Consider the following 15,019-nt stretch of genomic DNA (forward strand, 5'->3'; position numbering starts at 1 on the left):
TTGTCCACCATCAGGCTCATCTGATGCCATGTGCAGACCCAGTTCCCATTCACTCTAACAGGTCATCTTTCCTGACTAGATTCATCCTCGGGATTTTCATTGACGCAGATATAAATCCAGAATTTTACATGGCCATGATATAATCAAAGCTGATTTCATACGACATTAATTTCCACTCCACATCTAAAGTTAATAAGTACTTTAAAATTAAGATATAACCAGAATAAATATAAATACAAAGAAATTGAAACTAAACTACTTTTTGATCGTCTTTGCAGTAAAATGAACAACTAAAATAAATTCCATTCAAATCCATATTCAAATCCATAATATTTTAATAACTCAATGCATCACAGTGCATCACTTACAGGGGGGGGGCATGCTTGAGAACTTTCTCATTTAAAGTGACTCCTTCGGTATCCCTTACCAGAGGGCTACAGTCAGTATAGCACACTACCAGATGGAGGACTACATTATGGAGTAAGTAAATGACAACACCATATGCTTTGTGCTGCTAAAGTAGAAAAGCACTAAGTCCGTTTTACATTTACACACACATTTGGAGGTACAGTACTTTATTTTTACTTGTGTATTCCTACTTTGTGTTATGATATACTTCTGCTTTATCACTATCCAGCTGGTAACATTATATTACAATCCTTAAATACAAATCAACAAGAATCTACATACACAAAGAAAAAAGACCAGTGAAAACTGGTTACTTGTGATATTTAAGTGGGTTAGGGTTTTATTTATTAGCAGATCCAGCAGTGTGGTGTATAAATGAATCACATGGATCGATTTTCACACTTGATTTCCTGTTATTCAACCAAGATAACTCATACAAATACCAGCGCACATGTTACCAGTTTTAAGATTTCAATGAGGGTGGGAGGAGAAGTACTTCATCACTACCGAAGTGCGAACTACTTTACCGTCCATCCTTCTCACAGCTCCGACTTAACAGTTTGGCTGTTAGGGATTTTCTTTACAATCCTCCTCGCTCTTACTTAACAGTGGCTTTATAGCAGCCCGGCTGAACGTGCCATTGGTCCAGGGGAATATTTTAGTCATTGTTTAGACAACTTTCACGCATCGGTGACATTCTAGGAGTTGCAGGCGAACAGAAACGAGGTCTCCACCTGTAGACTTACTATTACGCCTATGTGAGGTAAGGGACACATTTGTTTGTTTGTTTTTTTAATCTTTGAGTAATAGTCGTTTTTGTTGGCAGAAGAGCAGTAAAAGGACGAGTTATCCAATATGGTTTGTGGGGTTTGTAATTTGAATTTTCACACATTCCACACTCTCCACAATTCGCTCAGACGTCATTGACCGGACCATGTCCGCGCGCACAGTGCAGCGTGGTGCGCTACACGAGAACTTCTTAAGAAGAAGAAGAAAAAGGGAAAACCTACTTAGCCATTGACATTTATACTAAACAACGGTTTAACAAACCCATGATATCAATTAGAATATTCTACTTTTGGGTATATCTTTTTTATACTACATTTTAATAAGTTTAGGAAACTGCACAGATAGTTTTGTCACATTAAACAAGGTTTGGTTAAATGTTTTGCCATGTATTAACTATTATTAACTATAACTACTATTTGTTTTTTTATTTTTGGGAAACGTTTCCTCATGTTAAAGTTTAGCATTTATGTAAGGCTACCTTCTTTTTCCAGACTCCAGATTAGCCACATAACGGTTTAGATACAGTTCATTTGAGTTTGGAAGTTAAGTTTTGGGTTAGAAAAGGTCCAAACTGTCCAAGCTGTTGGGCGATAACTCTTTAATAAGTCAGAGCAAATTACTGAACACACTGACGCCACTTAAAGTGAAACTTTTCGCTCTCATAAGGTCACGTGGTGTGTTTCTACAAGGGAAAATCCTGCGAGAGCTCTTAACCATTTATACTTTTATCTCTTCACTGGCTCCTTTCCCAGTCCCTCAGCCAACTTCATTTGTTACTCTCTAATATTGCTCAAATCGACAAGGATACAACCCAAACTTTCTTCTGATTTCCCACTTTCTGCCTAAATACATTAAATATTTAGAATATGAAAGCTCAGGCAAAGCCAGGGTGTGTCTGTGTTTGCATATGTACGTTCATGTTTACATTTATATGTTAGCAACATGCAGGGGACTTCCTTTCTGTTCATGACAGGATACTGAGGAATATCATGAGGGGTTACATGCAAGTCATATACACCAACACAGTTTCTTAGCTTTACCGCAAATTCTCAATCTTAGATAACCATTGTCAAGAGAGGAAAACTGGGGAGAACCCCAGCAGGAAATCAACTGCTGATGTACCTGCTAATTAGTGGTTTTGTAGCTAAACAGAAGCACATCAGAGCTCTAGTCTTCACATCAGAACTCTTCCACATCTTCCTATGCACTTAAGTCTATTTAAAAAACAAACAAACAAACAAACAAACAATAAAAACTACTTTTCTGATCTTTCTTGCACTTGCATCTTGTGAAATGTAAACGTGTTTTTTGCTTTCTTTGTTCCTCACTTGTAAGTTGCTTTGGATAAAAGCGTCTGCTAAATGACTAAATGTAAATGAAATGTAGTCTTTTCTCTAGGCGCCTTCAAGTGGCCATAATATGGTCAGATTGAAGCCTGAAAAGTCTCTCTTTTCCAGCTGCCTCCAGTCCTCTTCTGCTGAAGCTATGTTTTCCAAGGCCACTGCCAACTTTGTTCATCAGGTGGATCCTGAAGGAAGCCTCATCCATGTGTCCCGCGTAAATGACTCCCACAAGCTGGTTCCTATGGCTCTGGTTGTCAAACGCAACCGCTTCTGGGTTTGGCAAAGGCCCAAGTACCAACCAACAGATTTCATCCTTAGCGACTTGTTGCTTGGGGATAAAGTGCTCTCTCCGGGTATGTGTGCATGCACAGGCTGTGTAAAAATAAACGCATCCAAACTAGATGTTAATGAAATATTTTATGTCTTTGTATGACATATTATTCATATTATTCAATGTTTTCTAAGTGAATGCACCCTTTTCTTCACACACTTATTCTAAATACAGTATATTCTACCCCCCCATGTGTTGTCAGGAGTGTGCGAAACAGAATTTCTTACATATGAAGGGACGTATGGAGACAAACTGTCTGGGAAGCTGGGCACCCAGGCTAGCTCTTTCAGTGTCAAAGTGGTGGGGCAGGGCACTACCAAGCTCCAGTCATGTTTTGGCAGACTGAAGAAAGAGGAACTGGACGTGAAGATGCTTTTACGTGATTCCACAGACAGGTTACATAATTTTTGGTTTTAATAATAAATAAAACTGTTTATTCACTGCAGCTACTCAGAAGCAGGTGACAGGATGATGACTTAATTATTGATGAGATAAACAGTCTAAAATGTAGTTAGACATCAGACTCTTGACACCTCAGACCAGTGTTGCAAAGTCACCAAACTTACAGCTATCAGTAGAATCATCTTACTTTTATACACTGTATTGGATATGTACATGTTTCATGTGATTGGCTGTCTGTTCATGTGAATGCACTCCTAGCTAAGTGATACATCTCAGCCATGTATGTCAAGCTAGAGAAATTCAAATGAACCACTGTGTGCCCCGTTGTAGAATAAGACCTATTCGTCTTTTCTCCAGGCAGGTGAACATGCATCACATGTTGGTGCAGCAGCTGAAGAAAGAGGATGAAGTGCTGGCAGTGGTGAAGGAAAGGATCCTCACTACTGAAACCTGCTCTGTGACGCAGTCAAAAAAGAAGATTCGCGCCTTAGAGGGGGTGCTCGGGCTGGTGGACATACTGGGGAGCTCTCTTGAGGTGGTTGAGATTGGATTGAGAGTCTTTGTTTCAGGAGAAATTTTTTCAAATTCATTTTTACATCAATGAATGTATAGTTGTTTGATTACTTTTCTTGGCAAAACCCTGAATATATATTGTGTTGTAAAGTAGTTTGTTTGAATTCTGTTTAAGTATTAAAATTAATTAATTAATTTTCAATCCAAAAATATATAGCATCCAGTAGCAAATTGTCCACAAGTTCTTTATACTTGTGTGTATGTTTATATGTATAATCTTAGGTGTGTTTGAAGAACAGAAACAACATTGAAAGGGACATTGATGTTTCCTTGGAGATCCCTTCTGGTACAGTCATTGCTTACAGCATTTTGGAACTGGAGATTAAAAGAAATGGACAGTATGGTGAGTGTGTATATGTGTGTGTGTGTGTGTGTGTGTGTGTGTGTGTGTGTGTGTGTGTGTGTGTGTGTGTGTGTGCGCGTGCATGCTTATATTTGAAGCTTGGTTAGGACCAATAAAAAAAAAACATTTAATGGAATTAGAGTAATGAAGCTGGTTGGAAGTTATTCTTACATTTTCTATGTTTGTTGAATTGCATCAATAGTTTCTTCTCTGTGTGTATTTTAGGTATATGTCTACAACCTGGAACAATAGGAGGCTTTGAGGCAGACTTGCCTGTAACACCCTGGCCGTCCTGTAATTCCTTAAATGTGGTTGATGGTAAGTGCAAGAGAAGTTTCCAGAGCTGAAATGCAGATTGGTTTGTTGGCACATTAATTTACATATCTTGCCATATTTACCTGTTCATAATAAAGACGTGTGATGAGGAACTTAAACACAGTGACAGAAATGAATAGAAATGTAGTATGTTCCCTTTTTGCCCACACACAGATGACATTTGATTCTATGAAAAGTTGATAGATGATATTTTCACATATTAACAGATCAAAAACCGACCAGCAATGGATACAGTACATCACTTTACATTCTGATGTTTTACATTCTCAGATTTCCAGCACAAACTTTCCAATAAATACATTCACATATGAACTGACATATTATTTGCTCCTCGGTGAAAGCATAAAATAAGACATTTCAAAAGAGAACAACCCCCAACAAAGTTAAACACTCCACTACATGCTTAATTTTAATAATAAAACTTGTTGAATGAATCTGCATCTAGAGTTGGATTTGCATCATTTTGCCTTTTGGAGAATAACTAAAGTTATAAAAATGAACGTGTGTCAGTGTAGCTTCATCTTAAAACCCATCTTACAGGACCACTGGGGATGGAGCTGTCTGAGCTAGCTGAACTTCCTCAGTCAACTCAATTGTTCAAGAGGCTCCAGGAGACAATGAGGGACAGACCTGCTCTGTCATGTCTGCAATGTGTGGTGAGTGACATCATGGTTTCACCCCAACATCAATACACCACAGGTTTTGGGTGACCACTGGCCAAAACAAAGCTGTTCCATAACCAGTGTATATTCATTCCTAAAAATGTATTTTCAGGCAAAGATCCCTGGCTTTTCTGTGCAAGTTTAAACAAACTTTTTCCTGTTTTCCCCATTTCCCCTCTTCTCTGATACCCTTCTCTCTGGTAGCTGGAGGATTTGTGTAGTGGTAAATCACCCAATATGGCCATTTATGAGGAGCTCTCGGACAGTCAAAGACAATTAGTTTCAGCCATACTGGATCAAATCAACCCAGATTGTCCCACAGATGACAGTCAATCTTCCAGCCCTGCTAACCTAATGGCAATTCAGCTGTTGGTCAGTGCCTTGGATGGTAAGGGAGAACTCCTGATCAGTTTGGTAAGCAGCGGAAGGTAGTCCTCTAGAAATCAATGTCTAGGCTTTAACCTTGTTATGTGTATTGTTCTTGTAGAGTTGACTGATGAAGCACTGAGCCTCCTGAGTGAGACCTGTCCTGATTTTTTGGAAGCCTTAGACACGCTGGTTAGTTAACTATTTTATTTAGTGCACATCTTGACATTGTTGATGATTGACTCAATCTTTGCAAAAGGTGAATTATTTAGGAATATAATTATAAAACATTTAAATTGTGCAGCATAACAAGTCACAGAATCAACATTTGGCATTTTTGTCTCATTTGTTTTAAAATAAATGTTTAATATTTTAGGCTTGTTGGCTCTTTTGCTTAGAGTTAGGTGAGGAGATTAATAAAACTAATACTTGTTTCAAACACAAAAATGCAACCAGCAGTCAAATAGTTTAGTTTAGCAGAAAGGAGAAGCAGCATTTACTAGTATCTCTAATGCTCACCCCTGGACTCCAAATCCCCCATCATTTCTAGTCTAGGTGCTAAGGTAAGATACCTGGCTGCTGGGTGTAGCTTTATATTTAATATGCACACATAAGAAAGATACTGGTTTTCTGATCTCAGTCACACTTGGGAAAATAACACATAAGCATATTTTCTAAATTGTCACTGTCCTTTTAAATTAAAGCATTGCTATCTATATTCACATGTTTAAATATGTATTTGTATGTTGATCAATTTATTTCACCAGATTCACTCGTTCAACGTAAGCAGAACGCCCCTCTCCATACACTGTCTCCCCAACCTGCTGCAGGACAACCACACTTTCAAACTGGCAGAACAGCTGCTGAGCTCCTCCAGTGTGATGCTAAAGAGAGACACTGACAGGCTGTGGTGGGTTACAGAAAAGAATGCAGGATTTTTCCCTTTGCTTCTCCATCTCAGCATTCATGGATTGTGCTTGCTGTGTAAAGCCTAAAATACATGATTAAACAGTGATTTAATCTATAGCTACCAGGGGATTAAACAATCCCCTAAACAATAATTGCAATACTCTCATTTTTCAGAGGGAACCTTATGCAGTTCTTTCAAGTTTTAACCACAATACTCTATCTAATATTTGTATATTTTGCACTAATTTTCAATCATGTTCAGTGTTTGTCTGTGTTAAAATTTATAGCAATTTAAGCTTTTTTTATATTGCATGGACTTTGTCTGTATAAAATGAATAGTATGAAATAAAAAACTATTCAACTTTATTGAATATCATCAAAGAAATTTATTTGTGAGGAATTGTGAGGCTTTCTCTTTCTTCTGTTCTTTTTCTATTGACACTGATGCATTAATTTTTTGATCTTCTATTTTATTGCCTAAGTTACAGCCAGCTGCTGTCTAGTGTGTCTTCTGACACCTAGTGATCGTTGTTAGCTAGTACCTAGGAACAAATAGTATGATCCCTCAAAGGAATGCTGTTATGCACTGTCTGCTACTGAACAGATCACAAGTGATGCATGAAGGTCAGGATGTGTGTGGATGGGTTCATTAGTTGCTTAACTGCTTATGGATTCATTAGTTGCTTAACAGGGGAAAAACATTGAACTGATGCCAAATGGAAACATTATCACATAAATGTTGCCGGAGTGGCTAACACAAACTGAATGTTTACGCCAAAGTGGCGTAAACAAGCATGCAAGGTGGTTTTTTTTTTTTAATTCAACATAAGATCATTATGCTATTGTTTTGGATGCAATTCCCTCTGGTTCTCATCAGGTTTTAAAGAATATTTTTTAATTGCAGCAAAGCTAATAGTGGAAGCACAATGTGCATTTTAGTTGGAGATATTGATATAAGGAATAAACGATGCAATGACAGACACACAAGAAACACTTTGACCTATGCAACAGTTCCTGCAGTAAGATTCGTTTGGTCTTCCATCATGGGTTATATACATTTGAAAAAAGATTTTAGTATCCAACATGAATAATGTATCAGTAATGATGTTAAAGAAATATGTTTTAAGGTTTTACATGTTGCTACTAAAGAGATATTGAAAAAAGTCTTAAGTTAAACATTTATTATTATTATTATTATTATTATTATTATTATTATTATTATTATTATTATTATTATTATTGGGACTTTTGTAACACACAAAGAAAATACCTTTCACTTGTTTTTTTGCTGTGTGTATTCTAACTCATACTAGATAGATATGCAATATTTTGACAGAAGGAAATTCATCATCTAAATTTAAAACCATTGATTTATTGTGGAACTGAAAACACTATAACACCTTTATCAAAGATGTCAACAAAAGAAAAGCTATAAAGCTTTAATATTTTGAATGAATTTTATTAAGTTTGAAATTGATCAATAAACTTGATCGTAATGGACTCTAGGTTACCCTGGTCTGTACAAAATTTACATTTTATGTATGTTTGTTATAACTTCATGTTAATATATTATAGTTTTAGACATTGTAAGAGGTTTTTATAAATAAAGATTTGTTAAAAAAATGTATTCAAGATCGGTGTTGTCGCTGTTATTTGAAACGGCCAACTATGACGTCAAACTCCTGCGACTGCAATACTTGTACCAAAGCATTAACGAGACGTGGTGAAAGTCAGGATCCTCGAGAAAAAAACAGTAATTGTGTTACAACCAGCGCCGTGTGAAAATGACAGTATGCAATTTTTTCCTTCAGGGACGTTGTCGTTATGGCGAAAAATGTTGGAATGAGCACCCGAGGGGAGGAAACAGAGGAAGTGGTGGAGGACATAACAACTACAACCGCTCTTCAGATCGGCAGCAGCCCAGAGGTGGAGGAGGTGGTGGTGGAGGTAAGGTAACTAACGAAAAAAGAAAAGTGTTTCTGTTAATTGTTGTTTTTAATAGAAAAGACGTTGTTTAACTGCGTTGTTCTTTTCCTTTCGACTGTTCCCTTTCAGGGAACACATCGAATCATGTGCCTCCATCTAACCCTGTCATCTGCTTCCTCTTTTCTCACATCAAATAACTTCATGTCCTCTCTCACTACATCCATAAATCTCCTCTTTGGTCTTCCTCTAGACCTCCTGCCTGGCAGCTCCAACCTCAGCATCTTTCTACCGATATATTCACTGTCTCTCCTCTGAACACGTCCAAACCACTTCAATCTGGCCTCTGACTTTATCTCCAAAACATCTAACATGAGCTGTCCCTCTGATGTCCTCATTCCTGATCCTGTCCATCCTCGTCACTCCCAAAGAGAACCTCAACATCTTAAGCTCTGCTACCTTCTTCACCTCTACTCCCTGTAACCTCACCGTTCCACCTGGGTCCCTCTCTTTCACACACATGTATTCTGTCTTACTGTGGCTAAGCTTCATTCCTCTGTTTTCCAGAGCAGACCTCCATCTCTGTAGATTTTCCTCCACCTGCTCTCCGCTCTCACTACAAATCACAATGTCACCCGCAGACATAATATTCCACGGAGATTCCTGTCTAACCTCATCTGTCAGCCTGTCCATCACCAGAGCAAATAAGAAGGGGCTCAGAGCTGATCCTTGATGCAGACCAACCTCCACCTTGAACTCCTCTGTCACACCTGCAGCCCACCTCACCATGGTCTTACAGCTCTCATACATGTCCTGCACCACTCTAACATACTTCTCTGCCACTCCAGATGTCCTCATACAATACCACAGCTCCTCTCTCGGCACCCTGTCATATGTTTTCTCTAAATCTGCGAAGACCCAATGCAACTCCCTATGACTTTCTCTGTACTTCTCCATCAGCATCCTCAAAGCAAATACTGCATCTGTTGGACTCTTTCTAGACATGAAACCATATTGCTGCTCACAAATGCTCACCTCTGCCCTTAGCCTAGCTTCCACTACTATTTCCCGCAACTTCACTGTTTAGCTCATCAGCTTTATTCCTCTGTAGTTGCCACACCTCTGCACATCTCGCTTGTTTTTAAAAATTGGCACCAGTGCACTTCTCCTCCAGTCCTCGTGCATCCTCTCACTCTCCAAGATCTTGTTAAAGAAACTAGTCAAACTCTACTGCCACCTCTCCTAGACACTTTCATACCTCCACAGGTATGTCATCAGGACAAACTGCCTTTCCACTCTTCATTTTCTTCAACGTCTTCCTCAGTTCACTCTTACCAATCTTTGCAACTTCCTGCTCCACACCAGTCACCTCTTCTACTCTTTGTTAACTTTCATTTTCCTCATTCATCAACTCTTCAAAGTACTCCTTCCATCTTCCCATCACACTACTGGCACCTGTCAATAAATTTCCATACTTATTTTTAATCACCCTTACCTGTTGCACATCCTTCCCATGTCTATGTCTTAGTCTGGCCAACCTGTACAAATCCACCTCTCCCTCTTTAGTGTCCAGCCTAGCATACAAGTGCTCTTTGTTTGGCCTTTGGCACCTCTACCTTCACCTTACGCTGCATCTCCCTGTACTGTCTACTCTCTTCCGTCCTCTCAGTCTCCCACTTCTTCTTAGCTAACCACCAGAGTCATTTTACACACGACCATCCTGTGTTGTCCGGCTGCATTCTCCCCCCCACGAATACTTTACAGTCACTGGTCTCTTTCAGATTACGTCTACACAAGATGTAGTCCACCTGAGTGCTTTTACGTCCGATCTTATATGTTACCCTATGTTCCTGCCTCTTTTGGCAGAAAATGTTCACTACAGCCATTTCCATCCTCTTTGCAAATTCTACCACTATCTGTCCTTCTGTGTTCCTGTCCTGAAGACCAAATCTCCCATCACATTCTCATCACCTCTGTTCCCTCCAACTACATGTCCATTGAAATCTGCACCAATCACCACTCTCTCACCTCTGGGGATGCTCTGCATCACTTCATCTAACTCACTCCAGACTTTCTCCTTCTCTTCTAACTCACATCCTACCTGTGGGGCATAACCACTAACAACATTGAACATCACAACTTTAACTGCATTATAAGGCAAAATTCAACTTTCATTTCCCTTTTATTAACACGCTGGATGGGAGATGAATCTAACGTTAAGTGGTGAAATTAGCTGTAGTTAGCTAGCTTAGTTGAGTCAGTTATGTTAATGTTATTTGAAGACGGTGCGAATTAATTCACAATAAAAGCATTTGCAAAAAGAAAATGCACTCTGATTACACTGAAATAGCTAAAACTAAATGTTGCTGCTGGTTAGGTTCATTTCAAATCCAATTAGCCTTAGAGACGTCAAATGCAAAAACTTCAAAGGCAATTATGTAATGTTGTTGGCGGCGTCATCGTTGTCGTCATCAAATCGTGTACAAGTTCCTGCGTTCACAGAAGATGATGATAATGATAATAATAGTAATAATAAAGATTAGGATAGCATTACTGTGAATGGATTAAGGAATGTTGGAGCATTATGTATTATGCAGGATAATTCAATATTATCACAAATTATAGTCTCCAAAATGACTAAGGTGGAAAAAATACATTTTAATATCAGCTCAACAATGTAAACTTCATGATGGTAAAGCTTTTTTAAGGGGTCATACTAGACTTCATTGAATGTATCTAAGAAGCTTATGTTGTGCTGTATTATTTGTGTATTGATTTCAGGGTTTGGAAACAGAGTTTGGGTGAATCCAAACCAACAAAAAGGAGGCTATGTTCAGCCATCATCCTTCTCTCCTCGTGGAAGTGATGACTGGGACCACAGAGACAGTGGGGGGGCCGACTGGGGCAGAGGAGGCGGAGGGAGAAAAGATAACGTTAAGAGTTCTGACTTCAATGTCACCAGTCCAAATAGATTTTCAATGCTTGGTACTCCAAACACATTTGACAGGGGAGGAAGACAAAGAGAAACAGCTGGTGATGAAAATGATGACAAAAAACTGTGAGTCTGCTTGTGTTTATTTATTTGTTTGTTTGTTTGATGTGCTGCATTATGTAATCTAAATTTTTCAGTTTACTGCTTTGCTTGTACAGCAGTACTTATTAATTCAATAAATTTGGCCTCTTAAACTTCATCAGGTGTATGAAAAACGCGTTACATCAGTTCACATATGTACTAATGTGTCCAGTGGTAGCTCATTTTAATGACATGAGACATGACATGGCCTCTTTTCTCTTTATGGTATTAAACGGGTTAAAATGGCAGTTAGAGGTGGGATCCATGACGTACTGCCTGAAAGAAGGGACGTTTTTGGGATATTTACTAATATTGTAATTTACATTGTTCCCATGTCCATATGCATATGAAAAGTGTGGTATACCTTCACTAAAGTAGATTACTATTCAGTCCAGGGTAGGTATCATGAAATTTTGAAGGGAACTTTGGGTATGATTGTAATTTTTTGGCATGGCTTTGTAAATTTTGTCCATTCCAGGGGGCAGCCTGTGATTGAGAAAGAAAACAAATGAATAAGTACTTTTTGGAGAAGCCTCTCTAAAACTGATTATAGGTTATAACTTTAGTTTAGTGTGTATGCTATTTTTGAGATTCTAATGAACTTGTTAGGATAACTATAATGTGGTCTTAACCTACTGATGTGAAATTGCTAAATGAATTGACATGGTTAATTGCTTAGCACTAAACCCTCAAGATGAGCATGTTTAGTCAAGGTGATCTTGTTCACTGTTTGACTACTGTGTTTCTGTGATTGGACTTGTAGTTTGTTTTGGGGTTGGTTGTTGGTTGTGGACTGATGAATATATTTTTCATATACTTGATAAAGATCTAAGAGACCAAAATGTTGTGAATTGATAAATCAGTCTCAGTGAGACTGTGTGGGAGTCTCTTTATTTTATAATAATTTTTTCCTCCAATGCACCCGTCATACATTTATATGTGAAGATGTCTTACTTACGGTTTAAGGCTGTGATGCATTCAAATAATTGTGTATCTGCCATAAATAGCTATTTCATGTTAAATCTGTGTCATGATGACCCAGGGAAGTCATTCAGATGGACATGGAGATTTGGGAGATTTCAGGCCAATGGGAATTTTCATGTTATTCCAGCACGAAGACCCCTTTATCTGGTCTGTAATTATATTATTTTTAATTGCATTATTTATTGTCACAGACCTATCTGTTCTATATATCATCAAGTTCTTTGATTTCTTTTTTTTCTTTTTCTTCAGGCTTCACAGATCTTTCTCCAGAAGAGCTCCGATGGGAATACTACACCTCAAGAGCTGTAGGAGATCTACCGGGTTATGTAAGTCTAGTATGACTCACTAGTGTCATTCATAATATTTCTGGCCATAATATTTCTGGTTATCTGGCCACAAAGGAACTTAAGAGAATGCGATATGAGGGGGACGTATAATAATTTTGTCATGTGATCTTGAATCTATATCAATGTTTGGTAACGTGTTAAATAATGAATTGCAGCCCTTAATTGTGTAAGATCTTAAGAAGCATCTGTTTCATGTATTTAGATCACTGGTGTCAATCGGTTGCTCACCCAGTGGAGAAACAGAGTCCAGGAATTGAAGGTTATGAATCCAGCTACTAGTGCTGCTTTGGTGAGAAACGTGCATACGCACACATACACAGACACACACTTACTTTAACAGGACTGTCCTAATTTTATGTTTAGTATTTTTAAATACAGTGAAAATGTTTTTCTATTTACTTTATTATTTAATATTTTTATTTAACTTTTCTTGTAGCTCACAGAAATAAATAATCCAGCACCTCAGGCGCCTTCAAGTGGTTTTGGTTTTGCGACTGCTCCTGGATTTGGATCCTCTACACCTGACTTTGGAAGTAAAGGTGAAGATTAAGTATTGTTTTGTTGCAGTAATAGTTCACCTAATACCAACTTATACTCTTTGAATAAAATTTTAAATGTGCTTTTAAAAATATAGTGCATGAACAGATGGTATAACTATAACTACCTTGGGGTTGGAGAGGTTTGTCAAGTGACTGTAGTGTAAAGTCAAGGAACAAATCAAAGCTAGATAAGCTTTTTGATGTACAGTCTCAATGTACAGCATCAAGTAATAAAATCCATACAATTTAAAATCTTTATGACTATGCAGGTTTTGGGACTTCGGCACCAGTGCAGGCCACCAGTTTCAGCTTTGCAGCTCCAAGAGGTGGGTTTGGTTCCCCGGCTGCATCATCATCTTCCACAGGTTTTGGTAGTGTCCCAGCGGCTCCCTCACAACCTCCTGCTGGGTTTGGTTCTTCATCTGCAGTCACCTCTGTCCCATCAGCTTCAACCTTCTCATTCGCTGCCCTGACCTCTAACAAACCTGCAGCCACTTCAGGATTTAGCTCTGCCTCAGGGTTCAGCTTCTCCTCTACAACAAATGCCGGAGCAGGATTCAAGACCTGTTTTGGGGCTGAAACACCTGCTGCAGCAGGAAGAAACAGTATATTTGGACAGATAAGTGGAGGGACTCAGGCAAGTGCCGCTACATCTGCATCAGGAGTTGGGTCTGCAGACAGTCTTTTTTCCCCTGAGAGCAAATTGACTCCAGAGGAACTAATACAGTTCAAGGCTAAGAGGTTCACTCTTGGGCAGATTCCCTTAAAACCTCCTCCAGCTGATTTGCTGGTTGTATAATACATAGGTAAAGTTTGCAAAGCTTTTGATATAAAGTGAGAATGTTTATTTTTTTTTCTTGCACTAAACTTTTGTCCAATCCAAATTAATTATTCATTTTTTTTCAACATATAGCTTCACATAGCTGTAGTACATATGTGAAGCTATATGTTGAAAAAAATGAATAATTAATTTAACCACCTATAATAATACAGAGATACCAGATTATATAGATAAAGCACTGGAGATAAAATAAAAAAAAATATTCACATGATTTCTCAAATAATAGATCTCACATCTATTATTGGATTTCCTAATTCATGATATATTCTTATACAATTTGGATACTGTAAAAGTGTTAGGATTTTTACAGTCTGCTGAGATGCTGACAATAAACTGACCAGCAATGTATTTGAAAATGTTATGTCATGAAGTATGTGTACATACACTGTATATGACAGCAAGACATTAAAACATTTGTTTGCAAATTTTATTTGCAAAATACAGTTCAGACGTTATGTCCTCTTTCTAATAAATTCAATGAAATGCTTCATGCTAGTACAATAGAATTAGCTTTTGGTGCGAACTGTAAATAGGCAGAGCTGTAATGACATAAATCAGCCAGGAGAGAGTGGTAGATCACATACTCAAACAATATTTATAGTGATGCACAAAGCGCTACTAGTCACATTTACATAACATTGTGCCACAGCACTACCTTGAGGTAAAAAAGAGACTATTGCTGTGGCTTTGTGTGTTCTCTTTTCTGTTTTTACTCTGATTGTCAACTAACCCCAGGCCCACCAGTCCAAAACCAGCTATCCACACCTGCTCATAGGCCAACAGCCACTAATGTAGAGGAAAGTTCAGTACTGCACAGATGACTTGTGTGTGTGTGTGTGTGTGTGTGTAA

The 15,019-nt window shown here is 38.3% G+C and overlaps 2 protein-coding genes across 2 annotated transcripts; both read left to right on the forward strand.

The window, feature by feature from the left end:
* Nucleotides 1-925: 925 nt before the first annotated feature.
* Nucleotides 926-6,698, forward strand: LOC137102319 (gasdermin-E-like). The gene is made up of 10 exons (XM_067481712.1): nt 926-1,171; nt 2,655-2,893; nt 3,074-3,266; nt 3,631-3,808; nt 4,069-4,189; nt 4,415-4,507; nt 5,066-5,181; nt 5,392-5,575; nt 5,675-5,745; nt 6,321-6,698. Exons 2-10 carry the CDS (start codon nt 2,683-2,685, stop codon nt 6,546-6,548), a joined length of 1,395 nt encoding a protein of 464 aa, XP_067337813.1. The 5' UTR covers nt 926-1,171; nt 2,655-2,682; the 3' UTR covers nt 6,549-6,698.
* Nucleotides 6,699-8,123: 1,425 nt separating this feature from the next.
* Nucleotides 8,124-14,612, forward strand: nup42 (nucleoporin 42). The gene is made up of 7 exons (XM_067505017.1): nt 8,124-8,409; nt 11,167-11,443; nt 12,501-12,589; nt 12,692-12,768; nt 12,992-13,078; nt 13,226-13,328; nt 13,598-14,612. The coding sequence occupies exons 1-7, from the start codon at nt 8,247-8,249 to the stop codon at nt 14,125-14,127; spliced, it is 1,326 nt and encodes a 441-aa protein (XP_067361118.1). The 5' UTR covers nt 8,124-8,246; the 3' UTR covers nt 14,128-14,612.
* The last annotated feature ends 407 nt before the right edge of the window (nt 14,613-15,019 follow it).

Source organism: Channa argus, chromosome 1 (assembly GCF_033026475.1).
Source record: "Channa argus isolate prfri chromosome 1, Channa argus male v1.0, whole genome shotgun sequence".
Taxonomy (NCBI): domain Eukaryota; kingdom Metazoa; phylum Chordata; class Actinopteri; order Anabantiformes; family Channidae; genus Channa; species Channa argus.